The 17376-nt window shown below is 32.7% G+C and overlaps 1 protein-coding gene across 4 annotated transcripts in view; it reads left to right on the plus strand.

Annotated features, from left to right (window-relative positions):
• RABEP1 (rabaptin, RAB GTPase binding effector protein 1) overlaps nucleotides 1-17376 on the plus strand; it is a 278399-nt gene that overhangs the window by 74464 nt on the left and 186559 nt on the right. For all 4 annotated transcript variants that reach the window (XM_057500995.1, XM_036895970.2, XM_036895972.2 and 1 more), the window contains exons 3-7: nucleotides 2654-2857; nucleotides 4773-4933; nucleotides 7543-7662; nucleotides 12872-13007; nucleotides 16122-16300. In XM_057500995.1, the coding sequence (XP_057356978.1) occupies nucleotides 2654-2857; nucleotides 4773-4933; nucleotides 7543-7662; nucleotides 12872-13007; nucleotides 16122-16300 (800 nt within the window). The remainder of the gene's footprint in view (nucleotides 1-2653; nucleotides 2858-4772; nucleotides 4934-7542; nucleotides 7663-12871; nucleotides 13008-16121; nucleotides 16301-17376) is intronic.

The raw sequence follows: 17376 nt of genomic DNA on the forward strand, positions 1-17376 counted from the left end.
TAACAATCTTGATAACAGTGTTGAGGTATAAGAGTTAATTGCAGAAGAATACCATGCTTCAGGAGCATTAAAGTGCATGCAACATAAAAGTGTAAAATATGCATGGTAAGAACGCCCAGTTCCTGTTAGTTGTTACCTCTGAGAAGGGTTGTGTATTTATAATGTTTTATTTCTTAAGATTAAAAAGAAATTGAAGCAGGTGCAGGACTAATATGCAAAATTGGTAAGCTAAGGTGACAGGTAATTGGTGTCCAACATAGAATTCTTTGCCCCTATGCTTGAAATACATTATAAAGCATTAGTTTAACCAAATGAAGTGTCTTGTTGGATCCTAATTCAAACAAATCTTCAAAAAGACATTTTTGTGGCAATTTGAGAAATTTTACTACAGATTAGGTATTAGATTGTATCAAGGAATTGTCGGTTTTGTTAGGTATGACAATGGCAAATTTGTAAGAAAATTCCCATGTCTTTAGAGATGCATATGTAGATGTAATATGGTTTCTGGGGCCTTTAAAGAGTTAAGGAAAGTAAAAGGATAGTTGAAATAAATGTGGCAAAATCTTGTAATTGGTGAATCTTGGTGATAGATATGTGAAGAACTGTTGTACTGTCATGTCAACTTTTGAATTTGATAATCATCAATTACACATACAAAAAATGAGTAATTTGTCTTTAATAACTTGTACCATTGGCTAACATACTTGAAATGATTTGCTACAAAATAAGTTTTTCTAATTTTATTTTTAACTTCTATTTATTTTCTGGTTTAAATATATGTACAGATATAACCTAAATATATGTAAAGTAATTTAGGAATAAAATTTGGCCTAATCGTCTTCCAGGCTGTTTATACTGCTTTTAGCTGTGCAGAGACAGGCCAAAAATTAGTTTTTATGTTTGGTATTTGTTTGCAGTTTTTCTGTTCATAGTGACAACATGGTAGTGGGTAGCTCTGGGTAATTTCCAACAAACCAAAAGTAGCAGGAATAATTAGCATAAGGAGGTGTTAAGTACATAAAAAACTTCAGCGTTGACAAAATTGTAATTCTCAGAAATGAGTAAAGTATTCCAGGAATGACACTTTTTCTTTTATTTCACGTTTTATAAAATAATACTTAGAATACAGAGCTGATACACACACACACACAAAAATTTTATGGTTTCACATGCTTGTGACTTTCAGTTTCTGGGTCATTCCCATTCACACCTACCATGATTTCTTAGATATTCAACCTTTCTTAAAGATAGTTTAGATAATTACTTTCTGCAATTAATGTTCTTATAACTGTCTCTGGCTAGTGTTTCAAAATATCTTGATAGTGGTGACCAAATCATGTGAAACTGACTTTGAGAGTAAAGATTTCTTAAATGATTTTACTTAAAATTAGCACTACTAGGCTTTTTACCTTTACTTTTAGACTACCAAATTGTTAATTCATATGATTGTTTGATAATGGTGAATGTCTTCACAACTTTTATTAGTTCTTTAATTGATACTATTTATTTGACTTTTTAAAAGTACTTAGGAAAATACTGCCACTGTTCCTAGTTTGAGGGTTTTGTAATTCCCTTAAAGTCATACAGCTGGTTAGTCATGTAACATTAGCTCTTAAGTTGTTTTTATGGCTGGTTGGTTTTATGGCTTGGTTATTGTGCTTTGTAAAGGAAATTGATTACTTTGCAAAGATGAAAAATTCTTTTGTATAAACATCTTGTAACTTTTGGATGGCAAAAGATACAAAAAAAAGACAACAGTGAACTGGGAAAAATTTTTTAAGAGAAAATAGGTTTAATATCCAGTATATATAAAATACTCTTCTAAATCAGAAGATAAACAATTAGGAACACAGGTAAAGGATATCACCAAAGAGGAAATACATGGTCACTAATAAATTTATGGAAAGATACTAAACCTCACTATTCATAGGGAAATATGGTTTAAAACTATCATCATTTTCTACTGATGATGTCAGCAAAATTTAAAAAAAAAGGAAAATTGGTGACTATTGGTAAGGGTATGGGAAGACACACACAAGCCTGTATACTGTTGGTAGGTTCATCTTTTTTGGAAGTCAGTTTGGTCAAACATATGCCCTACCTATGTTTAAATCATATAGGAGGCATATCAGATCAACCAATGTTTAAGAAAAGTTGTGCTGAGAAATGAATCCCAACTTTTAAAAAACCTGATCTAGTAATTGCCGTGTACTCTGGCTTTTTTTTTATTAACCATTTCTTGAATATTTACTTTGTGCAAGACACTATACTAATAAGCATTTTAAATAAATTGTCTACTCACAAAAACTACCTTCTGAGGTGGGTATTTTTACTGCCATTTTGTAGATGTGCAAACTGAGGCCTTTGATTAAGTAAGCTCACTTATCCAGTGGGTAAAAGAGCCTAAATTTGACTCTAAAACTATGTTTTTTATCTGGTTAGATAGTTAATAATTGATTTGTGATACCTAGTGTACCTTAAATCTTGCCTTTATTAAAATGATTTCATTTTTCTAACTTAATGCTAAGAAATGTAATGCTTAATTTTTTCATCAGAATGTTAACATAAGTTTAATGCTCTATTTCTTTATTGGAATGTCAGCTTGATAACAGTGAACACTTCATTAATGGAAAGTCTGTTACTTTTTTCCCAGAGGATCTGAAGAGGCAAAATGCAGTGTTACAAGCTGCACAAGATGATTTGGGACACCTTCGGACACAGTTGTGGGAAGCTCAAGCAGAGATGGAGAATATTAAGGCCATTGCCACAGTTTCTGAGAACACCAAGCAAGAAGCTATAGATGAAGTGAAAAGACAGTGGAGAGAAGAAGTTGCTTCACTTCAGGCTGTTATGAAAGGTAAAGACAAAATTAGACCTGCTCTACAATTTTCTAAGATAACTGATTCTGATGATTGCTAACATTTTCAGAAGGTCTTAAAATATACCCTGAGTTTCATTTGTGGTTTTATCATCTTCAAGATGTCAAAGTAAAAGGGAAGCCAATGATACTGTAAATGGGTATATCATCTGTATATTTAACAAATTGAGTGATGGAGGATTATAATGGGAGTGTTACAGAGATGCTGCATTAAATAACAACTATAGTTCATCGTAAGGTTTAAAGCAGGGCACCAAAATGGATTTGTTTATAGGAGGTAGACAGCTAATGTCAAGAATAAAGCTGTATGGGCACAGGGAGTGTGCTGAAGAGAAAAGTTACTACTTACACTTGTTAGTTCCAGTTAATTATTGCCTTCCCAGTGCAGTGCTGCTATAATTTTACATTTTTAAGAAAAATTTGTATTTCTAAATGAAATTGTCACTGCAATCTATGAGGTAAAATGGCCTATAGGTTAGAACAGGCTTTATGGGCTGCCAGCTAGTAACCTTTGGTCTATAGAAAGGCTAGTAGTTCAGTCTCTGTTGTTGATCCTAGTATTAAATTATGTCTAGCATTTCTGAGAAGATGATAATGAGATGAATTAAGTTGCCCTATAAATCTTTAGGCTCCTAGAATTAGTTGAGATAATATTATAAATGTGAAATAGTGATGACTTTTTTTTTTCTGTCTTCTTAGTTATGTATCATTTTTGCCTTAGTGCCCTTTGTACAAAGGCAGGTAAGACTAGCCCTATCCCTGAAGTGGTGGCTATCACCTGGTGATTACTGTAAGCTTCGTGTTACAATCCTTACTATAGTAGCTTACCCAAACAGAAGTTCATTTTCTCACAGAAGAAGTACAGAAGTTAGGTAGTCTTGGGCTGGTTACAGTGGTTCCATGATGACATTAGTGTCCTAGCCTCCTTCAGTCCTTCTGTTCCTTTATCCTTAGCATGTCGTTTTCAACTTTATTTTGCTTTATGGTGAAAAATGGCTGCTCTTCCTCCAGTCTGCCTCAGAAGAGCAAAAATTCTTTAGAAATCTCCAGTGTTTACCCCACCTCTCCCTGCACACACACTTTATTGGTGTGTGTGTTTGGTTACCCATAACTACAAAAGCAACTGGAAAATCTAGTTTTTAAATTGGGTCATTGATTTCCTAACCAAATTGGGGTTTTGTTAGTAAGAAAGAAGGAGTGGAAATTAATGGGCAGCCAGCAGTTTATCACAGTATGTTTTAAGTTTATATTAAATATAAAGCCATTTATAAAGACTTATAGAATTTGTCTCAATTTAGAATCTTAGGTTGCCATAAAATAGTCCAGAAATAATTCCCTTTTCTCACACTTTCAGGTATTTGGATAGGGGTGATGAGTTATGTTTGCTGTAGGAACCATAGTATAGTGTCTTAAAAACATAGTGTAGTGTCTAAGAACATAGGTTTTGGAGTTGGCCTTAGGTTTGAATTCTAGTTCTGATCTTTCTGGTTATGAAACATTGGCCAATTTAACCTTTCTTAAGCATTCCTCATCTGTAAAAGAGTATATGGCAAGAGTTTTGTGAAGATGAGAGATGACTTAAAGCCCTTAGCAAAAAAAATTTCTACATATAAGAACTAGAAATGTTAGTGGTTTTTTTTTTAGGGAATTAAAACATTTTCAGAAAATAAGCATAGGCTTTTTATATAACTACTTAAAAAAAACTTTTTTTAATTTTGGTATCATTAATATACAATTACATGAGCAACATTATGGTTACTAGACTCCCCCCATTATCAAATCCCCACCACATACCCCATTACAGTCACTGTATAACTACTCTTTAAATTTGGGTGTGCCAGAACATTTTTTTTTCCAAATGCTTAGACATGAAATATTTGGTGATGTTTTATAGAAACAGTTCGTGATTATGAGCACCAGTTCCACCATAGGCTGGAGCAGGAGCGAACACAGTGGGCACAATATCGAGAATCCACAGAGAGGGAAATAGCTGATTTAAGGAGAAGGCTGTCTGAAGGTCAAGAGGAGGAAAATTTAGAAAATGAAATGAAAAAGGTATGAAGGAATATATTCGTCTGTAGAAATGCTTGAAGCCAAATGCAAGATGCTTTAATTAATATTGTCATAAGAAGTTGTACTTTTTGTTTTCTGTTAGAGGACTTATTTGGACACAGACCTAAATATAGATTGTTCTAGATAACTTGATGCCCTTTCCTCAGATATACGTATGGCTAACTCTTTCACCTTCTTCAGATCTTTGACCAAATGTCTCCACTCCACCTCAGGAGTTCTATCCTGACTATCCTATTTAACATTGCAACCTGCCTGCCTACCACCACTCTGCTGATCACCTTTATCCTGTTCTGATTTTTTTTTCCATAGCAAGTATTTCCTTGTAATATGTAGAGAGTTCGCCTTATATTGTGTTTATCATTTGCTGCTTTTCTCTTGTTGCTAGAATGTAAACTCCATGAAGTTGGGAGTCTTATTTGTGTATCTCGAATGCCCAGAATAGTGTCTAGCATGTAGGTGCTCAATAAATATTTAACAAATATATGTTGTTGCTTGGTGATATTGTCCAAACCAAAGCTTTAGAACAGATGTTAGTTCTCCTTCTTTCTCAGTATATTTTGGTTCCTGTGTGATGAAAATACCATGTTACCATAAGATGCCTAAACATAGACCAACTAAATGTAAGGTGAAGCATTTTATCACTGAGAAAACTTAAAAAGCTTTTCACCAGTTGATTATATAAATTTTTACTTTAGTAATTTATATACATACATATTTTAAGTCACATATTATGTAAAATAATAATTCAAATATGAGTTTTCAGTTGGATGAACCATAATTCTTGGTTCATAGTCCTTGGTACATTCAAGGACTACTTACTTTTAGGTATATAGAAGGTTATTTAATTAGCTTTAAAAATAATGTAAAAATCATCTGAGAACCCAATACCCAAACAAAAGCTTTGAACCTTGAGGAAGAGTTTTTTCCATTCTTTTATTTCAGGAAATATGATAATTCACTGTCTTCATGAGGATCTGACAATAGAGTCACTTAGTCATCTAACATAGTTATCCAAGTAGACGTCCTTGACTTCTCTCGAGTTGTTTGAGATAAATTCATATTTGATGCTGCTATTAGAAATTTTCTTCGAAGCCACAGTACCCATTCACATGAGTATAGTTTTTGTTCTAATATATTCATATTCATGATTTCCACAGTGTGCCACTTCTTGTCATTTTTAAAATTAGTTTTCATTATTTAAAATAAATCTTATTTTTTAGGACAGTTTTTGATTTACAGAAAAATTGCAAAGATAGTATAAAGTTACCATATACTCCACACACAATTTCTCTTGTTATTAACATCTTATGTTAGTATGGTACATTTGTCACAATGAAAGAAACAACATTGATTCATTATTATTAAAGTCCATTCTTTGTATTCACATGTCATTAGTGTTTACTTCCTTTTTTTAGTGCCCAGATCCCATCCAGGATACCACATTGCATTGTAGTAATGTCTCTTTAGGCTCCTCTCGGCTGTGACAGTTTCTCAGATTTTCCTTATCTTTAATGACTTTGGGCTGTTTTTAAAAACCACCTTTAAAAGTTTTTATAATGATGTGCAACACTTGGAGTCATCTTTGCATTAATAAATAACTCAATTTGTGTTAAAACCTTTTCGTATTTTTTCCCTGCTGATTTTTATCAGCAGACCTCTGTAAGCATCCTAAATTACCCTTGACTGTATGTAATTTTAAGCTCATGCCTTTTCCAAACATTGCTTAGTTAAAAATAAAATAAATGATGAAATGACGTGTGGACTAGAAAACAAAAGTGCCCCCCTTTTTTCTGAGAGACGTTTTATAGGAAAAATCACCACTCACATTTGGGATATGAGGTATTTTCCTTATCATGAACAATTTGATAAGCTTGAACTCTTTTAAATTAGTGAATAAGGTTAATTTTCATATTCATTAGAGGAGAAAAGGCTAACTTTTGTCTGCCTTTGTTTCTGTGTGTATATGTATAGAAAATCAGGCTTTACTATTTTACTAATTTATATTGTTTCCTTTTAATCCATGTTTTTGAGAATGGAGGACAGAAGACAGTATGGTTTTAGGGGGTCATTGTTTGGGTGTGTTTAAATATCAAAAGTAAAATAATAAAGCACTTTGTTTAGCTAGGTGGAAGCCTTTTTATAGCAACATGATTTTCTAATATTTCAGAAAATACATTGTTCTATTTTTTATGTTTAAAAAAATAACCAGTCCTTTCAGTATTCATAAAAAATTATAGTTTCATTAATTTAGTAGCCAGAATTATTAAAATTAAAGTATTTATTATGTGTATTTCTTTTTACATGTGGGATATTTTCGAACTCAGTTACTCAATTAAAAAGTAATATTTGTCTGAGTGAATCTGTTTTCCTGCTTACAAATTCTACATGAAATATTTGGGAAAACTGTTATGCCTTAATATTCAAAGTAATGCAACATTTAAAGGTTGGATGTGGTTCAATTTTGTGAGTGCTCCTACATGCTTAGCTTGGTAGATTTATTTGTCCTATTGATTTTAACAAGTGGGCAGGTCAGAATTTCTTAGAAAAGCAATAAATTAGTAAGTGTTGCTTTTACTTTTTTTTAACAATAGGCCCAAGAGGATGCTGAAAAACTTCGGTCTGTTGTGATGCCCATGGAGAAGGAAATAGCAGCATTGAAAGATAAACTGATAGAGGCTGAAGACAAGATTAAAGAGTTGGAGGCCTCAAAGGTTGTGAAACATTGTAATTCATTTGCTTAAAACCCAAGATTCTGCTTTAATGCTGTGAGCATTAAATCACTAAGAGGTTAAAAACTATAATTTAGATTATGTATCTTTAGAATTTTGCTTCCTTTAAAATGCTAAACAATACTTGGAGATGATTTTGTCCTTATGGATATTTTAAATAATCACAATAGTAATGTTTGTCCTGCTTTGTTACAAAGTTAATGATCATTTTCTTATCAAAGTGAGTCACGGTCTCATTCATCTTCCTATCAAGGAAAATAAGCTGTTCAAAATTAACTTTGTTTTCTGAAGCTGGCCCCAGAATTGATCTTTTAGAAATGATTAGTTATAGTATGGCTGGATTTGTTGGCTGTAAAGACACAACAGAATAAATACAAAGGGAATGTTGAAAAATTTTAATAATTAGCTAAAAGAAAATAGGAAAGAAAATAATTCTAAGAGAGTGTAAACAAAAGCATAACATAGGATGTAGAAATACATGTAGGAATATACAAATGGTAATATATCAATAATTCTAGTAAATGTAAATTGATAATGTAACCTACTAAATGTAAACCTACTAAAAGAGATGGGATTTTTAAAGTCTAAATTTTTATTACTTATAAGAAGAACACCTACAGTAAAGCTGCAAGGTAAGATTGAAAATAAAGGAGTATTTAAGGATATGCCATATAAATTCTACCAAAAAAAGTTGATATAGCAATTATAATATGAAACAGGATATAAAGAAAGAAGAATAAAGAAGGACCACACCTAATAATTCATCAGTAAGATATGACAATCATGAACTTGAATGTACCTTACATAGTTTAGAACTACATGAACTAACAGGTAATGATTTCAAGGGGGAATTGGTATACACAATTATAGTAGGAGATTTAAAATGACCTTTATTAGGTGATAGTACAAGCAGAAAAGATATTAGTAGGCATATAAGAGTTTTGAGCAACCTGATTAATAATAGACATAACAGACACACAGAATCCTGTACCCAAGGAAAAGGGATTATATTTTATACAATAGTAATCCATAGTAGTTAGGAACTCAACATTAGCTGGGACCTTGGGCAAATTAATTAAATTTACTGTGTTTTGGTTTTCTCAGTTGTAAAATGGGGATAATTATAGTACCTCAGAATAATACATAATAATACCTGCCTCATAAGGCTGTTGTGAGGATTATGTATGTTAACATATATAAAGCAGTTAAGGTAGTACATGGAATAAAGTTGTTAGTTTTAGGTATGTTATACTTTTCATAATGTCACAGGGAAGTGTCAATAAATTTCAGAAAACTGATGTTATACAGACCCAAATCTCTGACCACAGGTTGTTATATTATTTACAATCAAATTATAGTTAAAATAAAATATCTGGAAATGAAAAAAAACCTCATGGAAAAGGGAAATGTAAAATATTTAGAGAAATTTGAGTGTTTTATTCAAGAATCTAAAAAAGTACAATAATACAGACAATGTGAATGGAGGAGATAATATAGGTAAGAGCAGAAATTAATGAAATAGAAAAGCAAAAGAAAAATTAAGATGTCAATATAATGAAAAAAAAGGGAAAAACTAATAAGACTGATAATCCTTTAGTAAGACTAATCAGGAAAAAAGAAAAAGACTCAAACCATTAGATATGAAAGGGAACATAACTATAAATCAGTAGATTTAAAAATAATAAATGCTGTTAACAGTGTCACACCAACGTATTTGAAATGAAATAAATTTGATGATAATGAAAAAAGTTCTAATAAAGATAATTGGCTAAAATTATCTCAAGATAAAATAGGAAAGCTAAAGTAGTAAATATTAAAGAAACTGTTTATGTTGCATTCTTCCTTTCTCTTGTCACTTCTGTTCCAAAAGACATTGGACACAGTTGGTTTTGCAGGCAAGTTTTCCCAAAACTGGAAAAAAGACGATCCTTGTATTTTACAAACTGTTAGACAATGGATAAAGCTCTCCAACTCATTTTATGGGACTTGTATAACTTCATTACAAACACACAGAAAGTGTAGTATAAGAAAAGGAAATTATAGATCTAAATTATTTAGGAATACATAAACAAAAATTTTCAACAGTGTACTTAAAAAAAGATATGATCAAATAGGGCGTATTCCCAGGAATTTAAGGATGGTATATCAACAGAAAACCTGTTGTTATGGACCACATAAAAGGATTGTAGAAGAGCGATATATTCACCTTAGGTTCAGAAAGGCATTTGATAAATTAAAAAACTCAATAACTTAATAAAGGGCTATCTGTCAGTCCTTCAGCAAACATAATTAATAATAAGTATTTGGCAGCCTTATCATTAGTGACAAGAACAATGTGAGGAAACCTACACTCAGTGATTTTGTTTAGATTATTTTTGTGGTCCTAAACAATGCAGCAAGATAAAGAAATGAGGCATAACAACTAGAAAGAATGCAGTGAAACTGATTTGACTTTTTATAGAAAAGCAAGAGAATGTACACATTATTAGACATAATAAGATTTGGGAAACTTGTTCCATCAAAATCAACATACAACAATAACAGTATTTGTATACTTCAGTAATATCCAATTAAAGTAATGGGGAATAAAGATCCCATTCATAATAGCAAAAAGAAAAAATTCCAAAACTATGTAAATTACCTGAGAATATATCAAAAGAAAAACAAGCAAGAAGAAATACATAAACAAAAATTTTCAAATTTCAAAAAAAAATAAGGATATGTTTTATAATTAAATTAAAATATCTGAATGCATGTATGTTCCTGAATGGAAAGATAATATAGGAATATAAAACAGGCAATATATTCCCAGACTAATCTATAAATTCAGAATACCATTCAAAGTCCAATAGGATTTATTAAGGAACTTGATAAGTAAATTCTAGAATTCATACAGTCAAAGAAAGGATCAGAAGTATGCACAATTTTCTCAGCAAAAATCTAAAGAAGGCAAGGTGAGGAGACTTGTCCTACCTATCAGATATTAAGACTTACAGTAAAGCTATATAATTAACACAGTTTGTTATTGGATAGTTCATTATTAGTTTGTTATTGGTGTAAAAGGGCCAATGAAACAGAATAGAGAGCCCAGAAGTAGACCCACATGTATTTGGAAATTTGATACATGATCAGTGACATTATACGTTGGTGGGAAAAGAATGGATTCTTAAGAAACAGGCTTTTCAAGTACTTATAAAATATGGAATAAAGTGAAATTAGCTTTCTACCTCACACTTTAAAAAATTAATTTCAATGAATTAAAATCCCAAGAGTGAAAAGTAAATCTTTAAAACTTTCAGATGTTAAAAAAAGAGAATATTTGTGGTACAAAAACACTTCTTAAATAATACAAAATACTGAGTGTGAAAGAAAAGATAAATTTGTGTAGAATATAAAGCTTCTGTATTAAAAGGTATTACAAAAAGTTGGAAAGAGAAGATACAGACTGTTAGATTATAGCCATGACTCTTACCTGACAAACATTAGTATCCAAAATTAATTAAAATTTCCAAGTCCTTAAGTGACAAATGGCCTAGTAGAGAAACAAGTAAATAATATGAACAATCAGTTTACAGAAGAGGAAACCAGAATAGTCAAGGAATGTGAAAAATACTCAACTTCATTAGAAATCAGGGAAAGGTAAGTGAAAATGGGATACCATTTTACCTTAGCCATATTTTAAGTTTACAGTACAGATTTGTTGCACTTACCCAGTATTGGAGTATATAAAACTCTTCTCAGCTGCTCTTGTCAAGTTGGAGCTCCATTTGACTATTTTGGGGTTATCTGGACTCTTGTTTCTTCCCTTTACTTTCTCCTGCATAGATACAGATAACATTTAGGCCATATCGGTAGCTTTCAGTGGTTTGTCCCCACCCTCTTTTTATCACTTGGTGTTTTGTAAGATGTCCGTGTGTTTTTGGTTTTGTTATTTTAGTAGCTCTGTTGTTAGGGCATGTGGAATTCAAAGAAATTCACATAATGTGCCATTACTGCCACCATCTTCCCAGAGTTTTGTTCAATAGCTTTTCAATGTTAGAGATTCATTAATTATTAATGAAGTCAAATGTCTATTCTAAGAAGTAATAAATAAGTAAATATTTATTCTAAGAAGAAGTTGTTACATACCACCATTTTATGTCTGCTATATTGATTCTCTTTTACCATAACGGAATTACCACCCTGTCCAGGTGTTAGGGAAGATGCCTTACCACAGTCAGCACTTGGTTAGCATCTTTTTGGTGGGCTGACAAGCTCCAGTGAAGCATCAAATGGCAGCATAATCATTTTAATCTATGACTAGTACTAATGTATTACTGGTCAAGGAGTAAAGATAACTGAAAACAGATCAGCCAGCTATTTCAAGTTTGAAGAAGTAGGAAGATAAAAAGCATGAAAATGACCTTGAAAGTGAAGTTAGACATAACCATGTGAAAGTGTTGAAAGTTAATTTAGGATGGACAGTTTGTAAGGCAGGGTAAAACAGGTGATTCTATAGTCATCTTCTGGGGCAAGATTGTATTTTATTTGGATTTTAACTAGTTCAGATACTAGAATATATCAATATTTGAATGTTATTGTAAATTGTTAAACAGAGATAAGGCATTTTTTAGAAGATACAATTTTAAAAAGTATTCTGTATTGCCTTCAAAATTTGTGTTCATTATAGTACAAGACCAGTTATTTTTTCCATCATGCCTTCCTCTTTTTTTCCTTCCATATGTGTATATGAAAATATCTCCTTTTTATACATTTAGGGCATTTAGAATTACCTCACCAGAAATCAAAGAAAAGCAGACTTACTAGAGTATGCTACCGTTTTTATCTTTAGAAAGTAAGTACTGTTTTAAAACACAACATGGGTTACTGGGTGTGCAATAAAAGTCAAATATTTGCACATATGTGTGTGGCTCTGGAAATACAAATTAAAGCTACCTTGTTGAAAAGCAAGGTACAAAACTGTTATGTATAATCTGAATTGTGTATTTGCCCTGATATGATTATGGATAATGCCTACTATTAACTGTTAATTTTTCCAGTCTTCTATAATAAGTATATGTTTTATAATTAAAAATTATAAGTGATAAATTTCTATAAATGCAAAATTTCTCCAAGGCCCATCCAGAACTTACCATTATATCTAAGGTAGAAACTTAAATTTTTAACTTATTAGAAATTGATCTTGTTTCAGGTTAAAGAACTGAACCATTATCTGGAAGCTGAGAAATCTTGTAGGACTGATCTAGAGATGTATGTAGCTGTTTTGAATACGCAGAAATCTGTTTTACAGGAAGATGCTGAGAAATTGCGGAAAGAATTGCACGAAGGTAAATATATATTCTGTATATTTTTAATCTCAGCCTCTAAGGGAACTATATGAGTAAAATTGGCATTGATAACGATAACAAATCTTAAAATACCTATACATGTTAGTGATTCATTTTAAACTTTGCACTTGGCTTGAATGTACTCATGAAAAACTGGAGTTGTGATGTCTACTAAACACACTTGGAGTGTTAATAGCTTCTCTTTTCTCCAGGACACCAGTAATAACTTTGGAAGGCATGCATTTTGGGGAGAAAGATAATAGAGCTGGGAATTTCTGCTTAAATATCTTTTGCCCCCAGACCCATTTTGATGGAGATGCATTAGCAAAAGTGAAAATGGGACAGTGAAGGCAGATAGTGTATTATGCTGTCCTTAAGTAGCATCCCTATTTATAAGGGACAATTTTGATTTCACTAGCTTGGAAGCAGAGTGATGCAGAAATTGACTCTTTTCCGAGGATAGGGAAGAAGGCTCATCCATTCCCCATTTAAATAAAAGCATGCTTTTATCTTTAATTCTTCTAGTTATTCTTAAGAACCTAGAGTTTTTTACACTTTTTGTGTCATGGACTCCTTTGGCAGTCTTATGAAGCCCTCTTAAAATAATGTTTTTAATTCACAAAATATTTAAGATTATGAAAGAAACCAATTATATTATAAAATAATTATCAAAATGCAAAGTTAATGGTAAAGTAATAAATGTACTGTTTTATTGCATTTAACTAACAAGGTCTAGTAGCAGATGTAATGGTTACTGTAATTTTGAAGTGGTGATGAGCATAAATGATATATTAAGAAATCTGTAACAATTTCTGAGATACAGAAATATAGATGACATCTGTTAGTGACCAAGTCATAGGTGTTGTTATATTTGTTGTGGTTCGTTGCGCACATTTTGTAATCGAAGGAAATAAAATTAGATGAAATTGAAATACATTTCAATTAGAGGTTAGTGAAAATGAAGGTCTTTTTTCTTTATCCAATGTATGAATTCTTGAACTCTTAACACTTGTGGGTTTTGCTAGTAACATATTTTAATATGCAGTTTTAGGGCTGTGGTTATGGAGTACTACAATGAATACTTTTAAGTATGTCAAATGCTGTGGAATATACAGCTCTTTCATAAATAGCTGAAGTTTGCAAATGAGTTAGTCTTTTCCCCAAATAGTAGAAAGCTGAAATTACATAAATCTAAAGAATTATTTCACAAAATGTTATGAAAATAACCCAAAATTTGAATGAGTCTTTGGCTTTTGGGAAACATTTTTCACATGTGCTGCTGCAGTCAAAAAGACACCAAACCCTGAAAGAAATAGGAATTTCTGTTTGAACTGTGTGCCCCAACCATTCCAGAAATAGTGTAGGACCACCAAACCTTCCTAATATACTTGGAAAGTATCTAAGAAGTTTGATTAAGGTGTGTAAGGAGGTAGAGTAATTTCCATACTGAAACATTCACACCAAAAAACAGTATTTAATTGAAAAGAAGACATAAAAATTTAGCACCAGTATAACTAACAGCTTTAACTGGGGGAATTAGATGTAATCAAGTTAATGCAGTTGCATATCATAGGTGCTAGACTGGGAAGTGCCATGGGAGGCAGCAGTGCTACAGACAGTCTTCTTAAAGAAGTTGTTAAGTGGAATTTTGAAAGGTAGACAGGTATTTTTCAGGGAGTCAGAGATGAGCCTACCATTCAGGGCCATTTGCATGCAGTGCAACAAGGTAAGGAAGTGTAAGAAATGTAGTTTAGCAAAATTAGAAGGGGCAGTGGGGCAAAATATGAGATAGGAGAGGTAGACATGAGCCAGATCACAGTTACTTTGTGCTAAGGATTTTGGATTTTATAGGGGCAGTAAGGAGTCTCTGAAGGGTTTACATTTTCTTTTTAAAGACAGGTTTATTGAGATATCCACATGCCATGAAGTTCACTCTTTTAAAGTATATAATTTAGTGGTTTTGAATATATTCAAAGTTGTATACTGTCTCCATTATCTGATTCCAGAACATTTTCATATATTCCTAAAATAAATTCTATACCTTTGCCACTCACTCCTTATCCTCTCCTGCCACCTAACCCCTGATAACCACTAATCTACTCTGTCTCTATAGATTTGCCTATTCTGGACTTCTGCGTAAATGGGATTATACACTTTGGTGTCTGTCTTCTCTGAAGGACTTTAAACTTGAAAGTGATAGCATTAATTTTGCATTTTATTAAGTTCAGTATAACAGCAGTGTGGAGAATAGGGCAAGATGGATGGCAGGAATAACAAAGGGACTGCTGTGTAGTTGTTCTAAGTCCTAAGGGCTGGGCTAAGGCAAAAGGCAGAAGATGGCTTATGCTGCAGAGGAGGTAGAACTAGGAGGCTTCTGTTACAGCTCAATGTTTTGGGGTGAGGAAGAGGCAGAAGCACAAATTCTTTCTCAGGTTTCTGGCTTGGGTGACTGGGTAGATGGCAGATAGATGATGCCATCTAACTCTTTCTTCATAGAAAATGGCTGAGTTGATGAGTATCAACAACACAAACATTTACAAAGATTCTTTGGCTTATCCTGAGAGATCAAAACTCACTGGGCTTAAGAAGGATTCCTGGATAACTGATTTATTAGAATGTATTAAAGATAGTTAGAAGTGGTTGCTATACCTTTGGCCTTTAGAGTAATGCTTCCCAAAGTGTATTCCCTGGAACAGTTGTTATTTGAGTGGCACTGTGGAAAGGATTTTTTTGGTTAAATAAATTTGGGAAATACTGTATTTCCAAGGGAACATAGGCATATTTAAGAACCTGAGCTCAAAGTTCTGTGATAAAAAAATCTTTAAAAATGTATTTAATCTGGGGTTTCTAAAATTTACTAAGCACAGGAATTTTTGTTGTTGTTGTTGGTTTTTTTTTTCACATGTTTCTGTTCCTTGGAACACACTTTGGGCGATTGCTTAGAGAGATGATGGGGACAGCTGCCATGTCCTTTGATAAGTTGCCCCTTGGTTCTTGTCAGAGGCTGAATGCCAGGCAGAATGGACCATTGGCCAGACCTGGTCTAGTAGCCTCATATTAAGGAAATTGCCTGCCATTAAAATCCAGTGTTTCTGATTGGGGATTCCTGAACAGTTTGCCATCTTTTGGAGCAAGAACGACAACAACACAACCAGTTAAAACACACGTGGCAGAAGGCCAATGACCAGTTTCTGGAATCTCAGCGTTTGCTCATGAGGGACATGCAGCGAATGGAGATTGTGCTAACTTCAGAACAGCTCCGACAAGTTGAAGAAATGAAGAAGAAAGATCAGGTGAATAGCAATTTTATAGGACTTGCTTACTTTGTTAATGATACACCATCCTTCCCCAGCCTCTCCACCCCACACACATGCTCGCATTTCTTTATGTATATTACAGATTGACTCAAGCATGAAACAGGGTGATGTGTCCCACTTCAAAACACATAATAGTTGAATTTGAGGGATTTTGTTATCCAACTTCAGAAATGGCCTTGTCTGGGGAATAATTTAGAGATGATTGTTTTTAGAGATGCAGGATGCAATAGTGCATATTTTTAGGAGAATCTTTTTCTACAGTTCTGTCTAGTTCTCTAGGGCTTTTGAATTGTGTTAATCCAGGCCACCTCTTTGTGACATTGCTCTAAAAGCCTTATTAGAAGGTGGTGGTGTGGGGATGGAGAGACTAAATGATGTAAAAAGGCAGGTATCTAGAGAGCCGTATACCCTACGTCCTTTTTCCTTATCTTAAAAAAAAAGTTATTGAAATTACATGAGTAATACACAGATACATCCTTATGTTAAAATATTTTGTTTTAAATACAAAGTGAAATAATAAATACAGCACAATAAAGTGAAAATATCCCTTGATAACTCCCACACCTCCCTTCCCAGAATTAACCACTTTTGTAATCAGAAGTAATCAGTTTGGAAGGTAGTCTTCCAGACCATTTCTATGTGTATATAAGTGTATATTTAGGGCTTTTTTTTTTCATATAATTGGTACCATAGTATAAGTATATATAACTTATTTTTCTCATAAACATTATCTTGGATATGTTTTCATATCAGAGATCTAGCTCATTTTTGTTAACTGGTAGCATGGATGTATTATAATTGATTTAATCCCTTTCCCCTCTTTGTAGTGGACATCTAGATGGCTTTGTGATTTTTTGTGGGGTTTTTTTGGTCATTTCAAACAGTGTTGCAGCTTATATTCTATAATATTCTATGTTGGGTATGTGTGAAAATATTTCCCTAGGATAGCTACGTAAAAGTTTTTCTAGGTATTATAAGAAATATTTTAAATTAATTGTATGACTTGGATTAGATTTCAGTCTTCAGAAGTTTCTCCCTTTTTAAATTTCTGT

The sequence above is a fragment of the Manis pentadactyla genome, chromosome 4, assembly GCF_030020395.1.
Source record: "Manis pentadactyla isolate mManPen7 chromosome 4, mManPen7.hap1, whole genome shotgun sequence".
NCBI lineage: Eukaryota > Metazoa > Chordata > Mammalia > Pholidota > Manidae > Manis > Manis pentadactyla.